Source organism: Amblyraja radiata, chromosome 31 (assembly GCF_010909765.2).
Source record: "Amblyraja radiata isolate CabotCenter1 chromosome 31, sAmbRad1.1.pri, whole genome shotgun sequence".
NCBI classification, from domain to species: domain Eukaryota; kingdom Metazoa; phylum Chordata; class Chondrichthyes; order Rajiformes; family Rajidae; genus Amblyraja; species Amblyraja radiata.
Genome location: NC_045986.1, coordinates 31,978,093 through 32,004,139, shown reverse-complemented (window position 1 = coordinate 32,004,139; position 26,047 = coordinate 31,978,093). Strand labels below are relative to the sequence as shown.

The window sequence follows — 26,047 nt, the reverse complement described above, 5'->3', positions numbered from 1 at the left end:
TTACTCCAGCACTTTGTGTCATTTTCCAAACACTGCAACAAAGTTCGTCATCTAAAAATTAAACAACTACAGAACTGAAAATCAGAAATATAAGCGGTGAATTGTGGAAAGGTGGATACTGTGCATCGCTCACATTTGAAGACTGTCCATCATTGCTCCCACCTTGCCTCCATCACCTACACAGTACGGTGTGAAGTCAAGACCATCGAAGCCTGTCCGCCCCCCCCCCCCCCATCGGTCTTTGTGATGCCCACACATTGGCAGGAGGCAAGGTCAGAGCTGCCTAGACTGCCCTGCCGAACTCCCACCCCCAAAGATCAGATAAAGACAGGACTGGGGTGGACTGAGGCTCCCTCCGATATAGAGTCGTGACACTCACCCCTCCAGAGAGGTTTACAAAACACCTCGCAGACTCGGAACAATTAATCTGTCAGCAAGATTCAAGGGCTTCACGTGAAGGGCTGGGGAACATTGGGACAAGGAAATGGACAACAAAGTGGCAGAGAGACATTGTCCAATTAATATTGAGAGGTTAAGACAAGGAAACAACAGTCGAGTTGCAGTTTACCCCCCTTTCAATGACAGATATCTTATCCATTGTGTGACCCAGTGTAGATGGGTGTGTGTCAATAGACAATAGGTGCAGGAGTAGGCCATTTGGCCCTCCAATAGTCTGGTTGCTGACGTGGACATGGGCAGTGTTACATGTCAATGGGTGGCAGCTCTGACCACCTTGTGGGAGAGCTGCCCAGAGTGAAGACATCCTGTATACTCTGCTGACCTAGATAGGCTGGCTTGGCCATAGAGCCAGGTAGAAGGTTGGCGATGGACACAGGTAGAATGGACCAAGGGACAGGAGCTTTGACATGGAGCTAGGTAGATGGATGCTAGGGGGCTTGCCATGCCACAGGATATCATTGGGGCTACGGGGGAGGGGAGAAGAACAGGATTTTGATAAATAAATTGCCACGCTTGGAGTGTCCAAGGCACCAGCTGAGAGGAGGATGGCCACTGTGGGAGGGAATGTTCCACAGTTTTGAGCTCCTAAATTGGAAAACAGTTACCAGGAACAACTAAACAATAAACCCATCTGCCCTTGTGTGAGGCTGCATCATCCCTTGTGTTAGCAGCTGTAAATTGATTTACAACTCTTGCTTTGTAGATGGAATATTCAGAGCTGCTGTTGACTTTGTATCTGGGACAGTGGGTGCTGGCTCCTGGGAAGAGTCCATAGTTTTTATCATGGGTTCAGGAACTTTGCTGCCTTCTGTCATTGGCCCCTTCACCTCCGTCTCTTGCTCTGCAGCGTCCCCTGCAGGTTCCGCCCCATCCTGCGGCTTGTGGATGGGCTCAGGGGCTGGGCGCTCGCTTGACTGGTGGTCGGTGGGGACATCGCTTGACCAGTGGTCAGTGGGGACATCGCTTGACCGGTGGTCAGTGGGGACGGGCTCCTTGACGTCCCCCTCATCTGGCCGCAGCTCCTCCTCCATCCCAAACAACATCTTCACCAAGTCATCGGCCTCAATCCTTTCCTGGGAACAGAGAGAGCTGGTTAGTCATCGGACACTGAGCAACCAAGACCGGGACTGCCGGGGTCTGGGCATAAACACGTGGGCTCCGGGGCTTGTTGCTACGTTATACTTTCCTATGGTCTATACTCTATACTTCTCCATGTTCTATACTTTTCTATGTTCTATGTTTAATAAAATGAAGAGAGAAGGAAAGTTAAAACATTATAGAAAAGGAGGACCAATGAAACAGGAAAATCTACCTGATTTAGCATTACATACAGTATCTTGTAAATAGCTGCGGTCCCAGCACCGAGCCTTGCGGTACCCCACTAGTCACTGTCTGCCATTCTGTAAGGGACCCGTAAATCCCTACTCTTTGTCTCCTGTCTGCCAACCAATTTTATATCCATGTCAATACTCTACCCCCAATACCATGTGCTCTAATTTTGCCCACTAATCTCCTTTGTGGGACCTTATCAAAGACTATCTGAAAGTCCAGGTACACCACATCCACTGGCTCTCCCTTGTTCATTTTACTTGTTACATCCTCAAAAAATTCCAGAAGATTAGTCAAGCATGATTTCCCCTTCGTAAATCCTTGCTGACTTGGACCGATCCTGTTACTGCTATCCAAATGTGCCGCTATTACATCTTTGATAATCAACTCCAGCGTTTTCCCCACCCCTGATGTCAGGCTAACTGGTCTATAATTCCCTGTATTCTCTCTCCCTCCTTTCTTGAAAAGTGGGATAATATTAGCTACCCTCCAATCCACAGGAACTGATCCAGAATCTATAGAACATTGGAAAATGATCACCAATGCATCCATGATTTCTAGAGCCACCTCCTTGAGTACCCTGGGATGCAGACCATCATGCCCTGGTCATTAGATAGATCTACCTGTAGAAATGGAAGATCCTGTCTGACTGGAGTGATCCCATGAACTATGAGCCGCCACTCATGAGGGGAGGGAGGGATGTTAGTTTAATTGTTCCAGACTCTTCCCCAATCTGCCCAACATCTACAGACAGTGTCTTCATTAGAATCCAGCCCCACTCGATGAGACTGAGCGTCAAAGACTTGGGGAGAGGGATGGTCATAGAGTGGTACAGCATGAAAACAGGCCCTTTGGCCCAACTTGCCCACACTGGCCAACATGTCCCAGCGACACTAGTCCCACCTGCCCGTGTTTGGTCCATATCCCTACAAACATGTCCTGTGGATGGAGAGGAAGAGTGACTGTTTGAGTTTGGAATTGAGACACTGTTTACACATAAATTATCAGTGAGAGACAGGTCTGAAGGTCCACGAGGAAAGATTATTTATTTAAACCTGGCAATACTGAGGATGAGACTGAAACAATGGTTGGAAATGACCACTGCATCTTCCCCACCGCCATGTTCTCCTCCTCATCTTACAACATCATCCGACATACCTCGCACTACTCCTTCCTCTACCTATACCACCTCACCATTGCCCACACCTTACCCACGCCACACACCACCAGGATCCACTCCTGCAAGTTAGACCACATTGTGCAGTGAAGCTTAGTGAGTTAGTCGTACCCGTTCTTTCTGCGTGGGATCCAAGGTGAACCAGAGTGCCACTCCACACCTCTGCCCTTTGGTCACGGCTTGCACTCCATGAGGATTCTCCGCCCCTGATGAGAAGGCCACCACACGACCACACTTTGGGTTCACCATCGCCTGCAGAGACATCATTAATCTGGAGTCACAAGGTGGAAGTAGAACTAGATTCTGCAAGATCCCAAATCCTTTCCCAGTGTCACTTCCACCCACCATGTGGCTGGAACCTCTCCCATACACGGAATCCTTAGCTGAATTCACTGGCCCAGGGGATTAGGTTGTGTTTCTGTTGTGTTTGGGACTGCCCCCACCATGGTTCTCCCCAATAGCCTTAACTCAGGCACTGAATTACCCAAATTGTGCAGAGGGAAGATGTTGAATAAGTTGATTGGAAATGGAAAAATAAAACATGGAATGGTTTGAGGCAGGTGAATTAATCTTCATTTAAGCAGAGTATTCCTGATCTTGATACTGACAGAAGTGACAAGAGTTTCAACTCCTTCTGCTCGATGACCACAAAGAAAAGGTTTAGAAACTTACTGTAATAACTTTAGCATCAATCTCCGTGAATATGAAGTTCCCACCTTCAAAATCGTGGTTTAAGTAAAGGATTGCACTGTAATAAAATGTCATTGTGATTATTGAGAATCTGTAACTAACTATGCCGAGTTCTCAAAGACAACGCGAGACTTGTCCCCAGCTCCTACAGAGGCCAGTTATGGAGGCGCTGAGGCCAAACACAACACATGAAGACAGGAACTCAGAACAGAAGAGATGGCCAGCTGGATGGCTCTCCTCTCATTGAGAACCAGCAGTGAAGACCAGTGGGCACTGAGGAGTTGACACTTGGTGTGTTACACAAGATTGGCTGGGGTGTAGGATGGGGCACACATTGGTTTACTATGCATTCACAATGAAACTTGCACACAGTGACATCACCAAGTGGCGTTAATACTAAACCATGGGGAGTTGATTTATTACAACATAAAGCGAGAATGTACTGCTGGGGCATCAGGCATTTATCATCAATGATAAATGATGCAGTTGTGTTAAGTGGTGCACGTTACTGATGGTGATCAGGCTGACAAACATCGGCCGTTTGCTCTCTCTCTCTCTCTCTCTCCCCCCTCTCTCCCCCCCCCCCCCCCCCCCCCCCCCCCCCCCAGAGGAAGTCGTGCGAAGAAAATGCCCAAAAATATGTTAAAACTGGTCAATAAAACGTCGTCAGATGTTTCTCTCTTCTTGTCCCAAGGTCATGCTGCCAAAGTGACATGAGTTTCTGCAGCTCTTTGTGCCGGCACTCAATTCATTCAGAACTCTGCTGCCCACAACCCCTATCGCCCACCACTCACATCTGCCACATGACCAAGGCCTCTTCCTCATCAATCTCACACATCACTTCAAAGCCAAGAAGAGCTGGCATTGCTCTAATTCCACCCCTTTGCTGCTTCTCTGATTTTCATCCCTCAATCTTTAGGTGGTATCTTCTCAGCCCCAGGTTCTGAAATTCTCTCCCTAGCCTTTGGTCCTATGCTCTGGGCATCTGAAACCCAGCTCATCGTCCAAGCTGGAATAGATGCCATAATATGCAGCATTTATGGCATTAGACGAGAATAGTATTCTCTTTAGTTTTGTTTAAAGATACAGCATGGAAACAGGCCCTTTGGCCCCAAGTCCATGCCGACCACTTTCTCATCCACTCCCTGCACATTGGGGGCAATTTTACAGAGGCCAGTGATCTTACAAACTCTTTTGTTCAATGACAAAGGGAGTGTTATACTGTCAACTATTCTGTTAAGTTGTTTAAGAAAGAGCTGCAGATGCTTGAAAAATCGAAGGTAGACAAAAATTCTGGAGAAACTCAGCGGGTGAGGCAGCATTTGTGGAGCGAAGGAAATAGGTGACGTTCAGACCGCCCCCAAAACGTCACCTATTCCTTCGCTCCATAGACGCTGCCCCACCCGCTGAGTTTCTCCAGCATCTTTGTCTACCTTTGGCCTTACAGTGATAGGTTAATCAATATCCTTACCTTGCTAAAACTGGTCAGGGAGTTTACTTTGAAATCCTGACTAGCACAGACCACTCGATAACTACTGGTTCAATTCTGTTCATTATCCGGCAGCTACTTGCGGGAGCTTTCTATGTATCGCACAGCAGTAGCTATAGCTTTAAATATTTCACTACTAAGATTACTTTGGGGCATTCAAGGTGTAAAGTCGTTGTGTAAAAGGCTTTCATTCCAGGTGGCAATGAAAGGGTGTCAGTGAGAGAGGTGAGGCTTACCTATAATCCCGCTCAGTGTAAGCTGGGTGCTGCTTTGGACATTCCAGAGCCTCCGAGTTTAAAATGCAGTTGTCCACATGCACAGAGTGGCTGAGGTCTTCTCTTTTGTCCTGCATTCCTAATGTAGGGAAGAAGGTCAAAGAATTCAAAGTTAGCAACTCACAGCTGTGCGCGTTGCCAGGAATAGGTTGGTGATTCAGGAACCAGCCTGAGTAGCAAGTCAAGGAAGTGGGGCATTCTTAAGCAGCTGCAGTGCTTCATGTGAAAGTGCTCGCGTAGTGCCACTGGGTAGAGTTGGGTGTAAGAGAGAACTGCAGATGCTGGTTTAAATCGAAGGTAGACATAAAAAGCTGGAGTAACTCAGCAGGACAGGCAGCATCTCTGGAGAGAAGGAATGGGTGTCGTATCAGGTCAAGACCCTTCCCCAGAGGGTTGCAGCATTCATCAACAAATTCTACACAGCAACAATCAGGTTAGGGTTAGGGTTAACTGTACTGAGTGGGAACAGACCCTTTGGCCCACTGAGTCCATGCTGACCATCGATCACCCATTCACACTAGTTCTATGTTATCCCATTTACTCATCCACTCCCTACACACTAGGGGGATTTTACAGAAGCCAATTAACCTGCAAACCCACACGTTTTTGTGATGTGGGAGGAAACCCACGCGGTCATGGGGAGAACGTACAAACTCCATAGAGACAGCACCCGTAGTCAGGGTCAAACCGGGGTCTCTGATGCCGTGAGGCAGCAACTCTACCAGCTGAGCCACTGTGCCATCTTTAACTATCTGCAAACAGGCTCAGCTGTAACCACTCGGTCCAGGTGCTCGAAAGGTAAGTTGAACCACCTGGTCCACATGTTCTAGAGTTAAGGGCGAAGCTGTTACCTTCCACTGCTGTGCGACAGACAAGATGCGAGTAGGCAAAGTGGAGTGGGGTTTCCATTCGGAAGTAGGACTCGATGATTCTTCTCACCTTCTCACTGACATCGTAAAAGAGCCTGGATGTTTTAAGTGGGATGGTGCCCTTCTGACTAAGCTGCCAGAGTTGTACATGTTAGAGAAAATCAGAGGAGAGACAGAGTCACCTGGCAATTAATTCACAACAAACCTCATGAATCATTTACAGCAGGAAATAAACAATGCGATGACATAGAACATTGAAAGTTTAAAGTGTAAAAAGCTCACCAAGGTTGAAATTGCAAAAAATAGAATTGATAAAGGACTTAAATTTTCAGTTGAAGTTTATTCCTGTTATCCAAGACTTTATGTTCTGATGCTCCCTTCTCCTCTCCAGGAACTACTGAGTTATTAATGTCCTGCAGCAAAACACAAAATGTTGGAGGAACTGAGCAGATCAGACAGCATCTGCGGAGGGAATGGACAGAATGTCTCAAAAAGGGTCCAGAGTCAAAACGTTGTCTGACCATTCCCTCCACAGATGCTGCCTGACCCATTCATCTTCTTCTTGCGTATGGCGTGCACAGCCTAAAGTTGTAGGACAACTTGTTCTATTTGATCTTATTTGATTGTGCACGCCGGGTTGATTGCATTTGTCGAAACAGGGCGGACCACGTGAAGGTTGCAATCTTCCACACAATCCTGACCCATTGAGTTCCTCCAGCACTTTGTGTTTTGATCAAGATTCCAGCACCTACAGTTTCTTGTGTCTCTCTGAGATAATGTTCTGATGGCTTACCTTGTTTGATCAGGAGTGGTCCAAAACCATTAATTACTCAAGGAAAAATGCATCAAGTTGCAACAGTGCCTCAGCATTTTCCCAGTTCCCAATTTGGAAAGCTGACACACAAGGGTTGTAAGAGTGGGAGGGAGGTTGCAATGTTTGTCTGATGTTTGACTTTGGAAGGAGTAGGAGGGGGGCCCACAGCCCCATTTATATCAATGGGTCGATGGTTGAAAGGGTCAAGAACTTCAAATTCCTGGGCGTGCACATCTCTGAAGATCTTTCCTGGTCCGAGAACACTAACACAATTATCAAAAAAGCTCATCAGCGCCTCTACTTCCTGAGAAGATTACGGAGAGTCGGATTGTCAAGGAAGACTCTCTCTAACTTCTACAGGTGCACAGTAGAGAGCATGCTGACCGGTTGCATCGTGGCTTGGTTCAGCAATTTGAGCGCCCTGGAGAGGAAAAGACTACAAGAAGTAGTAAACACTGCCCAGTCCATCATCGGCTCTGACCTTCCTTCCATCGAGGGGATTTATCGCAGTCGCTGCCTCAAAAAGGCTGGCAGTATCATCAAAGACCCACACCATCCTGGCCACACACTCATCTCCCTGCTACCTTCAGGTAGAAGGTACAGGAGCCTGAAGACTGCAACAACCAGGTTCAGGAATAGCTACTTCCCCACAGCCATCAGGCTATTAAACCTGGCTCGGACATAACTCTGATTATTAATAACCACTTTCTGCTATTTGCACTTTATCAGTTTATTTATTCATGTGTGTATATATTTATATCATGGTATATGGACACATTTATCTGTTTTGTAGTAAATGCCTACTATTTTCTGTGTGCTGAAGCAAAGCAAGAATTTCATTGTCCTATACAGGGACACATGACAATAAACTCACTTGACTTGACTTGATGTTAGCCAAGGAAAACCAGGGAAACCAATCTGATTTTAGAAATGTTGTTTTGTGTTGTAGCAGTTCAAACATTATTTTTTTTTAGCTCGGTTTAGAGATACAGTGCGGAAACAGGCCCTTCGGCCCACCGAGTCCACACCGACCAGTAATCTCTGCACATTAACACTATCCTACACACTAGGAACTATTTACATTTATACCAAGCCAATTAACCTACACACCTGTACATCATTGGAGTGTGGGAGGAAACCGATGATCTCGGAGAAAACCCAAACAGGTCATGGGGAGAACGTACAAACTCCGTAAAGACAGAACCTGTAGTTGGGATCGAACCCAGGTTTCTGGCGCTGTGTGGCAGCAACTCTACCGCTGCACCACCGGTAATGCAATTAATACAAGATAAATATAGTATGATTTGTTGAAAAACAACAAATGCAGATGCTGGACATCGCAAATAAAAACCAAAAATGCTGGAAATACTCAGCTGGTCACAGATGTTTCAGGTCAGGCAACGTCTGCGGAGAGAGAAAATACAATGAACTCCTCAAGTCAATGACCAGATCTGCACAATCGGATCGTCTTTATGATGAAAGGTCCTGGAACATTAACTGCTTCTCCTTCCACGAATGTTGCCTGACCTACTGAGAGCATCTAGTATTTCCTGCTTTTAATGCACCATAAATTAATTGATGATCTATTTTACTTTTGTGCAATTATAATTCTTGTAAATAAACTTGATTTTCAGCTGTAGTTGGAATGAAACAGTGGGAATGTTTATTTTTAGCCTGATGCAGATGCTGGATTAAATCAAAGGTAGACACAAAATGCTGGAGTAACTCAGCGTGCAGGCAGCATCTCTGGAGAGAAGGATTGGGTGAAGTTTCGGGTCAAGACACTTCAGTCTGAAGAAGGTTCTCGATCCGGAACGTCACCCATTCCTTCTCTCAAGAGATGCTACCTGTCCCGTTGAGTTACTCCAGCATTTTGTGTCTATCTTTTATTTTTAGCCTAGTGTGCAAAGGAGTGTGGGTGTGGGAGTTCAGTGCCAAAGAGTGTGGTAGAGTGAAGATTGGTGTTCGATTCACAGCTGCACAAGGATAGAGTTCAAGTCCGTCGCTCAGTATATGTAGAATGTTGAAGGTGAATGCTGCCTGACATTGGACCATGGTGAACAGACACAGGTATAAAGGGTGAAATGGTGTCAAACCTGGAGACAGAGGTGGAGGAATAGAAGCAAAAAAAAGACTAATGTTAAACAGGTGGGATTGAAGGAGACCCATCAAGTAGAAGGCAGGAGTGAAAGGTAATGTTTCACCTGTCTACACCTGAGGAGATGCTGAGCCGGTCTATAACAGTGTGGACTCACTCACCTTTAACGCCTTCAGCACCGTCACCCCCTGGAATCGCTCATTGGGCGTGTGAGGAGAAGGCCTCCCATAATAACCGTCACCCAGTGAAGCAGCAGCCTGCAAAGTCAGCACAGGCATACCAAGGATTTGGAAATGTATTGCAAGAAGTTACTGCTTCCCTCTCAGTAGAAGTATTGGCCCGCATATCATTATCCTTCTACCCTGCACAACTGCCTTTGGACACGATCAGAGCCTTGATCCCTGCCTCATGTGTTTCACAGTGGATAAACCCACACCACTCAGCCCCGTGAAAATGCCAAGAGCATTTGGAAAAGTGGCTACAAACTTCACATCGAGCCATGGTGGCAGACGCTGGTAATCTCTCTCCTACCATCTCCCCACCCACACACCCAACCACCTACCCACACCCTACCACCCACCCACCCTACAACCCACCCACCCTGCCACACACCCACCCACCCTGCCAAACACCCACCCACCCATCCACCCTACCACCCACACACCCACCCAAACACACCCTACCACCCACCCACCCTGCCACCCACCCACCCACCCACTAGTAGTGACCTAAGACTCTATAGTCCCGGCCTATAGATTCCCATCCTATAGAGTCCCGGTCTATAGAGTCCCGGTCTATAGAGTCCCGGTCTATAGAGGCCCATCCTATAGAGACCCATCCTATAGAGACCCATCCTATAGAATCCTGGCCTGCCCAACCTCTCCCTGTAGCTCAGGCCCTGCCCGGTCTTGCAGGCTGTGGACAGAGATACTCACATTGGAGAGGTAGCGCATTTCCTGACATTCTTCATCGGTGATCACTCCGTCGAGCAAGACCCGCTGCGTGCCATTCAACAGGCGTGCGTTCATTACAACTTGGACACTGTCAAACAGCAACGGCCCCCCTGGAAGTCACAGAACATTGGGGATATTTACACAGGGCCTTACTGGGAATTGACAAAATCAGGGTCACATCATGAATGGATAGGTTGTAAGATTGTACAACACTCCATTCTCAAGACCATGTCTGCAAGATTACATCAAGAAAGACAAAGTTAAACATGCTGAGAGAACTGAAAGTAGTCTGTCAGGTGTTTTACAGAAGGTACACAAAAATGCTGGAGAAACTCAGCGGGTGCAGCAGCATCAATGGAGCGAAGGAAATAGGCAACGTTTCGGGACAAAACCCTTCTTCAGACTTCACCCGCTGAGTTTCTCCAGCATTTTTGTCTACCTTCGATTTTCCAGCATCTGCAGTTCCTTCTTAAACAGATGATTTACAGAAGCTACCAACCATAAAGGAAATAGTTTTAAGGTTAGAAAACAGATTCAGCCAACACATTGCATCATTACAGAGTTGGAACAAGATCATTGATAAATATTAGGATAACAAAATCTGAAATAAAAACAGAAAAAGCTAGAAATAGTCAGGAGGTCATGCAGCACCTGAGGAGAGAGAAACAGAGTTACTGATTCAGGTGAAAGGTACTCAACCTGAAATGTTTATTCTGTTTCTCTTCCCACAGATGTTGCCTGATCCGTTGGCATGGAAATGGTATAAGACCACCTGATCGGACTGAGGGGAAGGCTGCGTATTTCAATATTACTTACCTTATTTAGGGTAGGATAGAAATCTGTCAATAACACCCCTTTTTACCCCTATTTGGAACGATCCCCCCTCCCCCAAACTCTGTGATAAAATGGTTTGTCCAGAAGCAGGTCCGATGGACACTAGAAGCTTACCTTCTCTCACCATCTTCACAATCTCAGATGATTCCTTGGTTTTCTCATCCACCAAGTTCTCAATCTCTTTCATCAAATTTCCAATTTCTTCAGAGATGCGAGCTGCAGTTTCCCGTTCTGCCCTGTTAGAAGGATCATTGTCTCAATCAAAGAGGATTTGTTCAAGGGTCAGGAATCTCCCTTTCTCACCTGGAGATTGTTACAAGAAGCCCCATGGTTGGGGTGAGCACGGACCCTTCCCAGGTAATCCCCTATCCCAATCCCAGTCTCGTGGGAAACTGCCACTACAGCTCTCCCTGACTCAGGGGGTGCACTGTTTAACATCGCGGAAGGGCAGGAAAATCTGTCAGAATTCACCACGTGGATAGTGTGAAAACTGCAGTTTTCATTTCTGATGATCACACTCAGAGTAAGAATCTGGGCAAAAACAGGAAGGACAAGGTTGTGCATGGTCGGCTGCTTTGGAAGGTTAGAGCATAAGAGATCCAAAGAGAAATAGCTGAATGGATTGAAAATTGGCTTAATGGAAAGAAGGCAGAGGGTGAAGGTGGAAGGTTGTTTTTGTGACTAGTGGTGTGCCTCAGGGTTCATTGTTGTTTGTCATCTATATCAATGATTTGGATGAGAACATACAGAGCAAGATTAGCAAGTTTGCAGATGACTTAAAAGTGGGTGGTATTGTTGATAGTGAAGAATTGCAGCAGGATCTGGATCGATTGGTTGGGTGGGCTGAGGAATGGTTGATGGAATTTGATACAGAGAAAGGTGAGGTGTTGTATTTTGGGAAGCCTAACATGGGCAGGAGCTACACAAAGTGCTCTGGGGACTGTGATAGAGCAGAGGGATCTAGGAGTGCAGGTGCATGGTTCCTTGAAAGTGGCATCACAGGTAGAAAGGCTTTTGGAACATTGGCTTTCATCAGTCGGAGTATTGAGTATAGAAGATATAGAAAGACGTTGGTGAGACCACATTTAGTGTATTGTGTTCAATTTTGGGCACCATGGTATAGGAAAGATGTCAAGCAGTAAAGGGTACAGAGAAGATTTATGAGGATGTTGCCAGGATTCGAGGGCCCGTGCAGGCTAAGTGCCTATTCCATGGACTGCATAAGGATGAGGGGTAATGTTATAGGGGTGTACAAAATCATGAGAGGAATAGATTGGGTAAACGCAGAGAGTCTCTTACCCAGAGTAGGGGAATCAAGAACCAGAGGACATAGGTTTAAGGAGATGGGGGAAAGATTTAATAGGAACCTGAGGGGTAGCTTTTTTACACAAAGGGTGGTGGGTGTATGGAACGAGCTGCCAGAGGAGATAGTTGAGGCAGGTACTATCACAACGTTTAAGAAACATTTAGACAGGTACATGGATAGGGCAGGATTAGAGGGATATGGGCCAAATGCTGGCAGATGGGACTAGTATAGATGGGGCATGTTGGTTGGCGTGGGCAGGTTGGGTTGGGTTGCAGGGCCTGTTTCCACACTGTATCACTCTGTGACATCTGGAAAGATAGTGGGGTTTTGAATCTTACTTTTGCTTTGCCTTGAGTTTAACCGGTATCACACTCTCTGGAGTCCACTTGTCCTGGAAATGCAGGGAACAAATAGTCAGTGAACTGCTGGAAAACTTGGCATCATTGTGATCATTGATGAGATCAACTGGCTGGGAAAGATCTCTCCCAATTTCATTACATGGAAATTAAACAGAACTGCAGATGCTGGAAATCTGAGACAGAAACAGAACGTGCTGAAACCATTCATTTAACGGTTTCTTTCCCCTCCTGACCAGCTGAGTGTTTCCAGCGTATCCAGTTTCTGTCTTTCAATCCACGTCTGTTGATTTAAATATGTAGCTATATCAATGTCACACAATCATGTGCGGCCACATGAGATCAGTTCAACTTGACATCATGTTCAGCACAAACGTGGTGGGCTGAAGGGCCATTCCGGTGCTATGTTCTATCTCACACTATAGTCAACTTAGCCAACCCCATGTTCAGTCACAGAGAAACACTAGTGTGTGTGCAAGTGGCCTGGGATATCTTTCACATTTATATAAGGATTCCACTGGGGTCCATATCCTTACCTTCCCTCTGTATTCTGCTGCCAATGCTGCTTACCTCGTGGACAGATACAGGCACAAGACAGGAACAACAAGCAAGGCAAATGGCTTTATGCATTGTTAGAATTAGAAACTCAATAGCAGCAGACAAGATGCACCAACTCCAGGCCAGGGTCCGCTACTGTATAAGAAGGAGTGCGGTAAAGATGTTAGAGACAACACAGAACATCTCCTAGATGGAATCAGGAATGCCCTTCGGAGTAAAGATGATGCCCATCTAACTGATTATATGTATATACAATAACTAGCCCGACATTTGTATTATTACTTTTATACAGGGAGGGTAAGTGCAGCTTTCATAACTAAGTGTGCCTTGTGATATATTTTTACACCATTGTTGGGAGTTTATTGCTTTCAGTGAAGGATGGTCAGTGGTTGCAGAGTCAATGGTCACCTCTGTAATCAGCAAAACTCAGGACCCTTCAAACACGACACATTATATAAATCCCATTGATAAGTGAAACCTTATCCTGCAGGCATTCGGGTCAGAAGGAAAACCGAGTGTAACTGCTCTGTGGAGAAACATAGACATAGAAACATAGACAATAGGTGCAGGAGTAGGCCATTCGGCCCTTCGAGCCTGCACTGCCATTCAATATGATCATGGCTGATCATCCAACTCAGTATCCCATCCCTGCCTTCTCTCCATACCTCCTGATCCCTTTAGCCACAAGGGCCACATCTAACTCCCTCTTAAATATAGCTAATGAACTGTGGCCTCAACTACCTTCTGTGGCAGAGAATTCCACAGATTCACCACTCTCGGTGTAAAAAATGATTTTCTCATCTCGGTCCTAAAAGACTTCCCTCTTATCCTTAAACTGTGACCCCTTGTTCTGGACTTCCCCAACATCGGGAATAATCTTCCTGCATCTAGCCTGTCCAACCCCTTAAGAATTTTGTAAGTTTCTATAAGATCCCCCCTCAATCTTCTAAATTCTAGCGTGTAGGTACTATGACTGAACCATGTTGAACCAAGTGAGGTACCAGCGACAGAATGGACACTTACCGGATCAATAAAAGTGACTCCAAAGATTTCATTGGCAAAGTACAGCAGCTCCTTCTCCAAGAGCGAGTTGTTGATGTACGTCTGAATGTCCTGAGGGAATTAACACTGGTCAGTAAAGCTCAGAAACCCACAGAATTCAGACAAGAACATGAAGTCATTGGACACAAGGGATGCCTTGGGACCATGGCTCCCCTGACCATGAGCTTGGGCTTGGTGGGTCAGGGTCAGGGTCAGGGTCAGGGATCAACAGCCATAAATTAGCAATAGATGCTGCCAGACTCGAATAAGTGTACAAAACTATTAAAACATGTCTGACTTTATTGTCCACATGTGGTGCAGTGTGCATGGAGTGCAAGGGTAACAATCAGGTCTCGCTAATGTCAGAAGGAACTTCAGATGCTGGTTTACACCAAAGATAGACACAATGCTGGAGTAACTCAACGGGTCAGGCAGCATCTTTTGAGAAAAGAAATAGGTGACGTTTTGGGTTGAGAATCTGATGATGGGTTTGTGTCTATAATCAGGTTGCTTCACAGTTACTGTCAACAAAGGGACTCACACCGCTCACTCATGATACCCTCTGGAGTATCCATTCCATATTGTGGGCTCAATCAGTCCTATCAGACATTATGATATTGTTCTGAAGGATTGTGGCCACAAAGCAGCCATCTGAATACTACAGGTTTATTCCGGTAAATTTGAGCAAGGTGAAACCTGTGGGAGGACTGTGGGTGGAGTTGACCTACCTCAATATGTGTGTGATCTACCTGCCTACCTGTGTGTGGTCTACCTGCCTACCTGTGTGTGATCTACCTGCCTACCTGTGTGTGATCTACCTACCTCAATGTATGTGTGGTCTACCTACCTCAATGTGTGTGTGGTCTACCTGCCTCAATGTATGTGTGGTCTATCTGCCTACCTGTGTGTGATCTACCTGCCTACCGTCCTCGTGGCCTACCAGCGGGCTTGGAGCGCCGTTTCCTGGCGGGGACCACCCAGCACCTCGGCTTCAGTGGCGGCACAGCGCTGGGGCGCTATCGTGGAGCGGAGCAGGCGATGCCTTGCCTGGGTTAGGCTGGAGCTCCGGTGAGCTGTGACCGCCGAGATCATCACCGAGATGCTGCGGATCTGCGGAGCGGGCGGCGCCGACTCTAACATCGGGAGCCTGGGAGCTCCAAACCGGCGCGGCCTTGTCGGCTTCGGAAGCCGTGGTCCCCAGTCAGGAAGCGGCCGTTCCAGGTGGCCCAGCCGCTGAGAGGACTCTCCCGACGCCGGGGCAACACCACCCGGTGAGAACGGCCAGGAACATCGGGCCTCCGTAGAGGCAATAGCGGAGGCCTCAATAGGCCTGACTTTGGGTGAACTGGGGATGGGGACTGGACATTGTGCCTTCCCCCACAGTGGTAACCATTGTGGGGTGAAGATTTTTGTGTGTGTCAGTAAACATGTTAGTCTGTGTCCAAGATGGCTGTCGGAAGGAAGAGTGGACGCTGGCGCGCTTTAGCTGCCGCTGCTCTCTCTTCACATTGTGTTTTTGATTTTTTGTCTTTGGATTGAATTCTGTTTTTAATTTGTGTTTTGGTGATGTCTTTACAGGTGCACAACCTTTTATCCGAAGATCCAAATAACGAAAACCTCCGAATAGCGGCCATTTTTTCGGTCCTTGAAGAAAGGTCCTTGAAAACGTTCACCGAGGGCGGCCCGCAGAGGTGACAGCGGAACCTCCGGTCGGTCCTCGAAGAAAGGGGAACTAAATCCCCATTCATAAAAGAGAAGGTGAGGGTATATTGCGCGGGAGGGTTAATAATTGACAATCTGCTGCTGCCTGCCCGCTGAGTTAAAAAGTTCCCACGGTAGACTCACGATACACAGTGCAGATTGTCGCTCCCTTCAGTTTCACCCCACCTACGCCCCTCTGCTTCCCGGCCATGTGTGTGACCCCTTCCCTCCCCTCTCCAGCTCCCCGCCCATTGCACCGGCGCGGGGGCTTTGCACTGTCTTCACGTCGGCGATTGCAGCAGGACTGTGCTAGTCACCGGAGACGTCAGGACCAATTGGACACCGACCCCCAGGCCCACCGCAAGCACGGAGATCCCAGAGACCCACAGCCAACAGCAGCCCAGCCCAGCCCAGCCCCACTCCAACTACAGAGGAAGCTGGGTTGCGGATGACGGGGCGCAGCTCGGGGCGTCGTAGGGGCCCATCGATGAGCGGCCACTGAAAGCCACGCTGGGAGATGTAGGGCCCTGCCCCGGTCTTGATGTTGGAGCCCCCGGCGGGCTCTAGCAAGTCCGCGGCAATTTACAGCCGCGCCGGGCGTTGTAAGGCCCCCCTCCAGGTCACTCTCAACCCCGTAATTCGGGCGGGAGAAGTCGCCGTTGCCGGTGCCCCGCAAAGCAGTCTCCCACCGGGGACCCGCGAGCTCCCGGTGTCACCATCCACCAGAGTCGGGTCGCAGCAGCTCGCCCCCGCAGCTCTCCACGCTCCGAAGCTGGCTAGCTCCACGGAGGTAGGTCCGTAGGTCCACAGCTCCCACCGCCGCCCACCGACCCCCAGGCCCACTGCAAGCACGGAGATCCCAGAGACCCACAGCCAGCAGCAACTCCAGCCCAGCCCCGCTCCAACTCCAGAGGAACACGTAGGGGCAGAAGCTGATGGTGTGCAAGGTACGTCTTGTTCTTGGGGTGGCGGATGATGGGGCGCAGCTCGGGCTGTGGGCGAACTGCCGCTTGTCGCTGTAGCGGCCAAAGATCATAGAGGAGCTCCTCTATGATCTTTGGTAGCGGCCCATCGGGGAGCGGATTCCTCTGGAGTTGGAGGGGGAGGGGGTATTGTGCTGTTTGATCGCCCCCTGCTATCCCAGGGACAGGGAGACACAGCGGCTTTTTAGACTGGTGGGCAATCACTTACAAAGTTCTGCCCACACAGTCAGTACACTTCTCCTACACTGCATTTCATACAAACATTTATTCTGCAAGAAAAAACGACATTGAAGACTCAAACTCGCGATCGAGTAACTGCCAGGATCAAGGCGCAAACTCGCGACCTTGCGGATATGAGCCGAGCACTCTACCACTGAGCCAGCCATTAAAACCTACGCTAAAAAATTTCCATTCCGAAGACCGACAAATTCTGAATTACGAAAAGTGTCTGGTCCCAAGGCTTTCGGATAAAAGGTTGTGCACCTGTATTATATATATTTTTTTCCGATTATATGTTTTATTATTCTTGTTAATCTCTGTAAGGTGTCCTTGAGATTTTTGAAAGGCGCCCAAAAATAAAATGTATTATTATTATTACCTGTGTGTGATCTACCTACATCAATGTATGTGTGGTCTACCTGCCTCAATGTATGTGTGGTGTACCTACCTACCTGTGTGTGGTCTACCTACCTCAATGCGTGTGTGGTCTACCTACCTCCCTGTGTGTGAGATGTCTGGATAACTCGTCTCCCAGCACTGCCTGGTAGTACTGCAGGTTCTGATTCATCACTTCATCATTTGGATAGAAGAGCAGGTATGTCTTGGTGCATTCTATGGCCTGGGAGTAATTCTCAGCTGAAATTAGAGTACAGACAAATCATTAAGATCTGAGTTCCAAGAATGAGAATAAGCATCTTACAAAACAGGAAGACAGACACAACATAACTTTTTTTAAATCTTAATATTCCATCTGATAACAGGAAGACACAGTTTCCAAACATATTTATATGATTATGGCAAATGTTACTCAATACCCACCCCAGCGTTTAACTGAAAATCTCAAATATGTCTAATCTAAATCGGTACCAATCATCCTGTCCTGTACCATACTGTACAAGACCATTGTAGATGCATTAGCCATTTGTCATTTTGATTTTATTGGTTCCACTATTAAAGTTTGTAGCTTTAGCCCCACAGAAGTTTCCTGCTCAAGTATATCTCAAATATCCACAATTCAGTACAGTCCCCATGTATATGGGAGGTTGAGAATGGGCGCTCTTGATTCAGCAAAGACCAGCTTAACTCACCTGCCTGGACTATCAACTGGAATGTGTTTCCTCCCGCATATCAAAAGTATGGTGGTTGCAGGTTAATTGTCAACTGTAAGTTGTTCCTAGTGTGTAGGTAAGTGGTAGGATCTCAGAAGAATTGATGGCAATTTGCAAAGAATTAAAACGTAGTATAGAAGAGTTGTCCAGACACAGGGAGGTTTGTAAACTCTGCACATAGTACTCCCGTAGGGCACTTGATGGTTATCATGTGGGCTGAAGGACCTGTCTCCATGCTGTATCTCTTTGTCACTTCATGGAATTGGTGCCCAGACATGGATGACGTTATACAATAAGATACATAATGTGAGCATATGAGTCTGTGAATGTTTGCCCCGTAACATCCAGGAGTAGCGCACATGCCCTTGCAACTTTCTTTGAGGTTAAAGTCCTGCTCACGTTCCGTTCTAAGCTGCAGCGGAACTCCACCCCAGGGTGAATGGAGCGAAGGGAAGGGATCCTCAGGGTTTGAGGAAGCAAAGACATTCCCAGCACTTTGTTTTGCAACCCAACTTGTCCAAGCCCAGTGACGAAGAAAGGTGAAGGCACTTACAGTTATAATAAGCAAACTGAAGGTAGTCAAGGTGTGTGGGGAGGAAGTCTTCAATGGGTGCTTCTCTGTCGGGTCGTATGGCCAGCTCAGTCACACAGTTCTGCTTGCAGCCTAGAACCTGAATATAGTGATCTCAAAGGAGACAGCAGAAGATGGATGTCAATGCACTGTAAGGCACCAATTTATATACATACTAGTCTATAAGACCATTAGACATAGGAGCAGAATTGGGTCATTCGGCCCATCAAGTCAACTCTGCCATTCAATCATAGCTGATCTATCTATCTATCTATCTATCTATCTATCTATCTATCTATCTATCTATCTATCTATCTATCAACCCCATTCTTCTGCCTTCTCCCCATAACCTTTGACACCCTTAATAGTCTTAGATTCCATTGGAAGCTAGAAGCAAGCCCTTCGACCTAACTTGCCCACACCAACCAACATGTCCTATCTACATGAGTCCCACCTGCTTGCCTTTGGCCCATATCCCTGTAAACCTGTCCTATCCATGTACCTGTCTAAATGTTTCTTAAAGGTTGCAATAGGACCTGGCTCAACTACCTCCTCTAGCAGCTCGTTCCATTCGCTCACCACCCTTTGAATGAAAATGTAACCCCCTCAGTTTCCTATTAAATTATTCCCTCTTCACAAACCTATGTCCTCTGGTTCACCATTACCCTTCTCTGGGTAAGAGATTCTGTGCGTCTACCTGATCTATCTTCTCATGATTTTCTACACCTCAATAAGATTACCCCTCATCCTTCTGCGCCCCAAGGAATAGACTTCTAGCCTGCTCAACCTCTCCCTATAGCTCAGGCTCTCAAGTCCTGGAAACATCCTCGTAAATATTCTCTGCACCCTTTCCAGCTTGACAAACTCTTTGCTAAACGTGAACACAATACTCTAAATGTGGCCTCGCCAACGTCTTATACAACTGCAACATGACCTCCCACCTTCTATACTCAATACCCTGACTGATGAAGGCCAATGTGCCAAATGTCTCTTTGACCACCCTGTCTACCTGTGACACCACTTTCTTCGAACTATGCTCTACAAAGCTCCCCAGAACTCTACCATTCATTGTGTAGGTTCTGCCCATGTTGGGCTTCCCAACTTGCAACACCTCACATTCCCATGAACCATTCCTCAGCCCACCTGCCCAACCGATCAAGATCCTGCTGAAATTGTTGACAATTTTTGGTTCCACTCTTCCTTTCCAATGAGATTCCATAATCTGCAGCCTGTCAGAAGGAGATAGCATGAGTGAAAGTACCTGTTATGGCTTGGTAGAGGTCTGCATTGTATTCCATGTAATTGTACCCATCAAAGTTGTATGGACCTTCACAAAGTGCCCGGCACTCGGCATTGGCTTTGAAATACTCCTCCAGCGCATTCTCCAAAAAACGGATCGAATGTTTAAACTGCTCGTCGGTGTAAAGCCGGACCCCTTGGCGGAAAGCTTCCTGAAGAACAAAGATAACAGCTTGTGATCAAACACAATGGTTATAATGGTATATTTGACCCAACCAACAGCACATGATACACAATTGCTTTAGATATCTGATTCAGTGATTTCTGTTTATATTCCCCATGCGGACCAAGGTGCCCTATCTACAATAGTCCCACCTGGTTGAATTTGGCCCAAATCCCTCTAAACCTTTCTTAACCTCATGGTGAATCATTACCATTGGCATATTCCTGAGGCTTGAAAGGCTTCAAGGAACAACCAGGTTGGTGTGGGCTGGCTGGAGTTACACGTCAGTCAACAGCTGGGGGTGAGTGTTGTTCCTTCTCTAATGAGAGTAGTTTGATGACAATCTAACAGATTTACAAATCCATAATTTCTGGGTTATTATTCTAGGTTTTTGGATTATTAACCCAGAAATGTAATCGCAGAGCTAGTGATCCTGCTCTGCCTTTCAGTCAGGTAAAGGCTGACCCACTACCTCAACTACATCCTTCTTTCTCCTACCTTGGCTACAAAAGTCAATCATTTGGAAAATACTCAATAACTAAGCATCCTTAAGGTGTAAGAAGGAATGGGTGATGTTTTGGGTCGAGACCCTTCTTACCCTAAAGCATCCTTAAGGCACAGGTGGAAAATTCCGAAGATATTTAACCATGAATTAGAACATTCTTCTTCATCTCAAGCCTAAATATTGCTTCCTTGCTCTGAGCTCCAGATGAGGGAATCAACCCTCAGCAGTTACCATGCCACCTTCCTACAGACCTCCATGGAAGGGCCATTTGACCCTTTGACTCTCTGCTGGCCCTTAGAGCGATTCAATTGGCATTTCCCTGTAACCTATTCTCTCTCACACCTCCAGTAATTTGGGGAAAATTACAGCAGCAATTATCCTAGCAACCAGCAGATCTTTGGGATGTGGAAGGAACCTGGATCGCCATGGGGAACCCCGGGAAGAGAACGTGCAAGCTCCTCACAGACAGCATAAAGATGTCTGGAGAAGCTGTACTACCTGCTGTGCCCTGGATTGGCATCATATTACAACCACCCTGGACTACAGCTTGCTAGTTGCAATCTCGCACTAGTGGACCTGTTAGTTTGGTAGACCAGTCATGTATCATTACCATATGGGCTTTGGCTTCTAGATCCTTAAAGTCAGCATCCTTCACGCCAGCCATCATCTTGTAATACTCCAGGTTTTGCCTCATCTCTAGGTGATCCGGGTTTACCATGAAGAAGGTGTGAGCAGCAGCAACAGCCTTGTCCAGCATCTTGATCTGATGTGAACAAAGAGACATAACAAGGGAATGCAAAACACAGACATGGTTAGTCAGCAGCTGAAGGAGAGACAAGGAAGCAGCATGTTGACATAAGGATTAGTAGATGCTGGAACCTCGAGCAAAACATAAAGTGCTGGAGAAACTCAGCAGGTCAGGCAGTATCTGTGAAGGGAATGGACAGACGACTCTTCTTAGAATGCAGGTGAATGGTGGAGTAATCCTGCTACACACTCACTTCTCCAAACACAAATTAAAACAATGTGTTACAAACTCAAGCATCCTCTGGTTCACACTATTAGAACAGTGGAGTCAAGAAAGGTGACTGAGATTTGGTTAAAATAGTGGGTTTGAGGTGAGTATGATATGCAGGGATCGGGTGTATTTAGAAGATGGCAGCGTTAATGAGGGGGTTGTGGTCCTGCCAAGTAAATTCATTAAGGATTCCCAAAAGAAATGGCTAATGCCTGCTCCAGACTACAGGTTTCTACAGGAGTCTAATCATTCACAGAAGGCAGGCTGATTACAGGGCAGTGTGCAGTAGCTTGGAATTTTGTTTCAGCCCTTAGGCTTCTGCTGATGTACGTCCTAACCTGTCACGTGAATAAGCTCTGCAGCAGATGTCCAGGACTATGGTTTCTGCATAAGGAAATAAGTAGATGGATTGCAATTGTATTTTTACAAAAGTTAATGGACGAGTTGATTTCCAAGAATACTTTTCCAATTTAGGCTTTGTCTCAATACTAAGTCAGAGTATCCCAGTGCACCAAACATCCCAGGTATAGACTCAAAACCTGCTCAGACTAGAAACTCCAGACAACATTTGTTCGGAAGAAAGATTACACAGAAGAAAAAGATTGGGAACAACAAGTTTCAATACAGGGTTTCATTGCCTATTTCCTTCGCTCCATAGATGCTGCTGCACCCGCTGAGTTTTCCCAGCACTTTTGTCTACCTTCGATTTTCCAGCATCTGCAGTTCCTTCTTAAACAAGTTTCAATACTTTTGTCATTTTCTAGTTCAATATAATGAACCCCGGGAATGTTCCGGAAATGTGTGTCGGTGTCAGAACAACAACCTAGCCCTTAATGTCAGCGAGGTGACAAGGTGGGGGGAGAAGGAGGGTGGGGGCGGGGGATGAAGAACACAATCCTGTCCTCCTCAATGGAACTGCTGCAGAGATGGTCAACAGCTTCAAGATGTTGGGCCCATGAAGGACTGGGCAGTGTCCACCACATTTTGTAATCTTCTTAGGTCCTGGGCATTCAAGTTGCTGAACCAGGCCATGATACTACCAGTCTACTGTGTACCTGTAGAGTTTCAAGAGAGTGCTGACAAATTGAATCTCCATAATCTTCTCAGGAAGTAGAGGCATTGATGGACTTTATTTACAATTGCATCAATATGGTGGGTCCAGGACAGATCTTCAGATACATGCACACACACGTACAGTGTATGTACTTTCTGAGGGCAATAGGGGCTTGTTTGTGTGCTGAGCTGTTTGAGAACTCTGACATGATTTGGCACTCCATGTGCATCCTGTAAAGCTTGTACTGTGTGCTGTAGAGAGTATTCTGGCAGATGCATCTCAGTCTGGTCTGCCAACTGCTCTGCTCTGGACCACCTGAACCTACAGAGAGTGGTGGACACAGCCCAGTCCATCACAGGTTGGTCCCTTCCTACAATCCAGGATGGGACGGCTGGAAGTACCGTCATGGATGCCTGACACCCTGGCCATTCCCTTTGGTCTCGTCTACCATCTGGGAGAAGATACAGGAGGTTGAAAGCCCAGACATGCAAAGATAAGAACAACTTCTTCCCCAAAGTCATGGTGCAGCTCGACTGGACTTGGTCATTTGGACAATTGTCCAATTGCAGTTCTAGTCACCCCGTTCCAGGATGGATGTGGAGGCTTTGGAGAGGCTGCAGAGGAATGCCCGGATTACAGGGCAATTGTTATTAGAGGCAGGACAAATTAGGTTTTTTTTCTCTGGGATTTTGGACAAAAGGCTATAAAACTATGATTGAGTAGGCAGTTCAGATCAGGAACATGGATATGCAGGGAATGGAGGAATGGACCACATGCAGGCAAGGGAGATAAGGGACGAACGGCCTGTTCCTGTGGTGTTCCATGATCTATGACACTACACCAATGTATGGTCTATTTTTCATCTTTTTAATTGTATTAAAGAGATAATTTATCAAAAGATGATGTTAATACTGCAATAAAAAGGGGATGATGGACATGGTTGTAAAACTGTAAAATGTTACAGTAAGAAACAAAGTATTAAAATGATACAGAGTTGACAAAAATCCAGTGTTGAAAGTATAATTATCATGTGGTCGCTGTCTGGGGAAAGGTTCTGTGAATAATTACTTCCGTCAGACACTCACTGGGAGGTTTGTTCCTGCAGAAGAGAAAAGGGGAGAGAGGGAGGTGGGGAGAGAGGGAGGGAGGTGGAGAGAGGTGGAGAGAAGGAGGGAGGTGGAGAGAGAGGGAGGTGGAGAGAGAGAGGAGGGAGGTGGAGAGAGAGGAGGGAGGTGGAGAGAGAGGAGGGAGGTGGAGAGAGAGGAGGGAGGTGGAGAGAGAGGAGGGAGGTGTGGAGAGAGAGGGAGGTGTGGAGAGAGAGGGAGGGGGAGGGAGGTGAGGAGAGAGAGGGAGGTGTGGAGAGAGAGGGAGGGGGAGGGAGGTGAGGAGAGAGAGGGAGGTGTGGAGAGAGAGGGAGGTGGAGAGAGAGAGGGAGCGGAACTTCAGCTGACACCGGATTCCTACGTGGCACTTGGGAGGCCGGAGCTTGGCTGGGGGAGGGGGGAGGGAGGCTTAGAGGGGCCCAGCTACAGCTTTTGCAGTTTTGCGATCATGATTGTGCAGTAAATGTAGGCAGGGTTATAACCGAGTGGACGTGTTGGTGAGAGCCGGACACTATTAACACACCGGTGAATGCGCGTGTGTGTGTGTGAGCGAGGAGCAGATTGTCAGGCCGTGTTTAATCTAATGCATGAACGCTGTAACCCACAACATTCAGACATTGTGTAGAGGATTCACATTCATATGGAATGGAAATGAGGAGCAAGGGGAACGTTAGAAACTGATATTTGATACTAACTTTGCCGATAAACGGTGTTAAACCGCTAGATGTGATTTATCTGCAGCCTGTGGCTCTGCGAGGTTCATTCCTAACATCCTCCATTTCTGCCCAAACACCTTCAACATCTGCTGCTGATAAAGACACTGTGTGAAAGCTGGTTGAAATGACGCCCCTGCCTGTCCCATCTTTACTCCTTCAAAGTGTCTGAAGCAGCAACCGAGGAGATATCAGAACCGCCAAGATTCCGTTTTGGTGAAAGTTTAAAAATCCCATCCTATATTAAGCTGCTAATATACTAGTGTTTTTGGGTGAGGGTGAGCAACACCAATGATAGATGGGAATCGATGGAACAAGGGCAGTTGTTACCTTGAAGTAAGCCACTTGTAGGTAGTTATAAGGGGTCCTCTTGTGGAATTCCAGCTGCACTTCCTCGGAGATGTGGTGGAGGGAATGTGGTCCCAGCCTCTCCCCCTCGCACACCTTCAGACAGTCCGCCTTCCTTAACACCGTGTGGAAGTAGTTCATGTCCAAGAAGAGGTCGTGGCTGCTGTTGGCGATGCTGAACTTCATCTTGTGGCTACACTCGGCCCGACAGTGTATCTTTGCCCGGCGGAGGGCTGCCCGGTTCTGTAATGCCCTCTCCATGCTGAGAATCACCCCTTGCCAGTCGTCACGGTAGTAGGCCTCCACTGCCATGCTGAATAACCGGTCATAGGGCTCCAGGGGTAGTCTGTCTGCCATAGAGTCAGCGCTGCCCACTCTGGCTGAGCCCAGGGCCAGGAGGGTCAGGCAAGCGTACCACAGGGCCATGTTACTGAGAGAGGAGCCAGGGTCAGGGTGAAATGTGAACTGGAGAGACTGCTTCCTCTGAGCGAGGAGCCGGCCTGTCACTTCCCTGCCGCCCATGGACAACTTTTTCAACGTGGAACGCTACTTGTAAAGTGTTCAATCTCAAAGCGGGGGGAGGCGGTGGTTTTATAAGGAGCAACGATTTCTGGGAAGTTAAAAGTTTCTGTAGGCAGTTCCTTCTCCTCCCAGATGCTCAGTGGGTGTGCTCAAATATCCCGTTAAAAACCCATCACTCCGCCCCCTCCCCCAGCCTGGGTCCTAGCCTGTGTTCTCCTCCCAGATGCTCAGTGGGTGTGCTCAAATATCTCGTAAAAACCCATCTCTCCGCCCCTCCCTCAGTCTGGGTCCTAGTCTGTGAATGTCTGTCTGTCTCACTACTGTAGTGAAAAGTGAACACTCACTTTCAACACTTTCTTCACAACTTGCTCTGTACTGTACTGTACAGAACACATACGAGTAATAGAGCCAGAGTGCTGGAGTAACTCAGCGGGTCAGGCAGTATCTGTGGAGAACATGGATAGGTCCGAGAACACTAACGCAATCATCAA

General features: G+C 47.2%; 1 protein-coding gene across 1 annotated transcript; it reads right to left on the bottom strand.

Annotated features, from left to right (window-relative positions):
- Window positions 1-25,709, bottom strand: p3h1 (prolyl 3-hydroxylase 1). Its single transcript, XM_033048481.1, has 15 exons — window positions 25,017-25,709; window positions 21,409-21,561; window positions 20,093-20,282; window positions 18,814-18,945; window positions 17,648-17,787; window positions 14,231-14,320; window positions 12,632-12,684; window positions 11,102-11,223; window positions 10,136-10,263; window positions 9,362-9,457; window positions 6,271-6,421; window positions 5,381-5,498; window positions 3,638-3,713; window positions 3,077-3,217; window positions 1-1,532 (listed from the first exon to the last, which is right to left on the bottom strand). The coding sequence occupies exons 1-15, from the start codon at window positions 25,554-25,556 to the stop codon at window positions 1,143-1,145; spliced, it is 2,520 nt and encodes an 839-aa protein (XP_032904372.1). The 5' UTR covers window positions 25,557-25,709; the 3' UTR covers window positions 1-1,142.
- Between the last annotated feature and the right edge of the window lie 338 nt (window positions 25,710-26,047).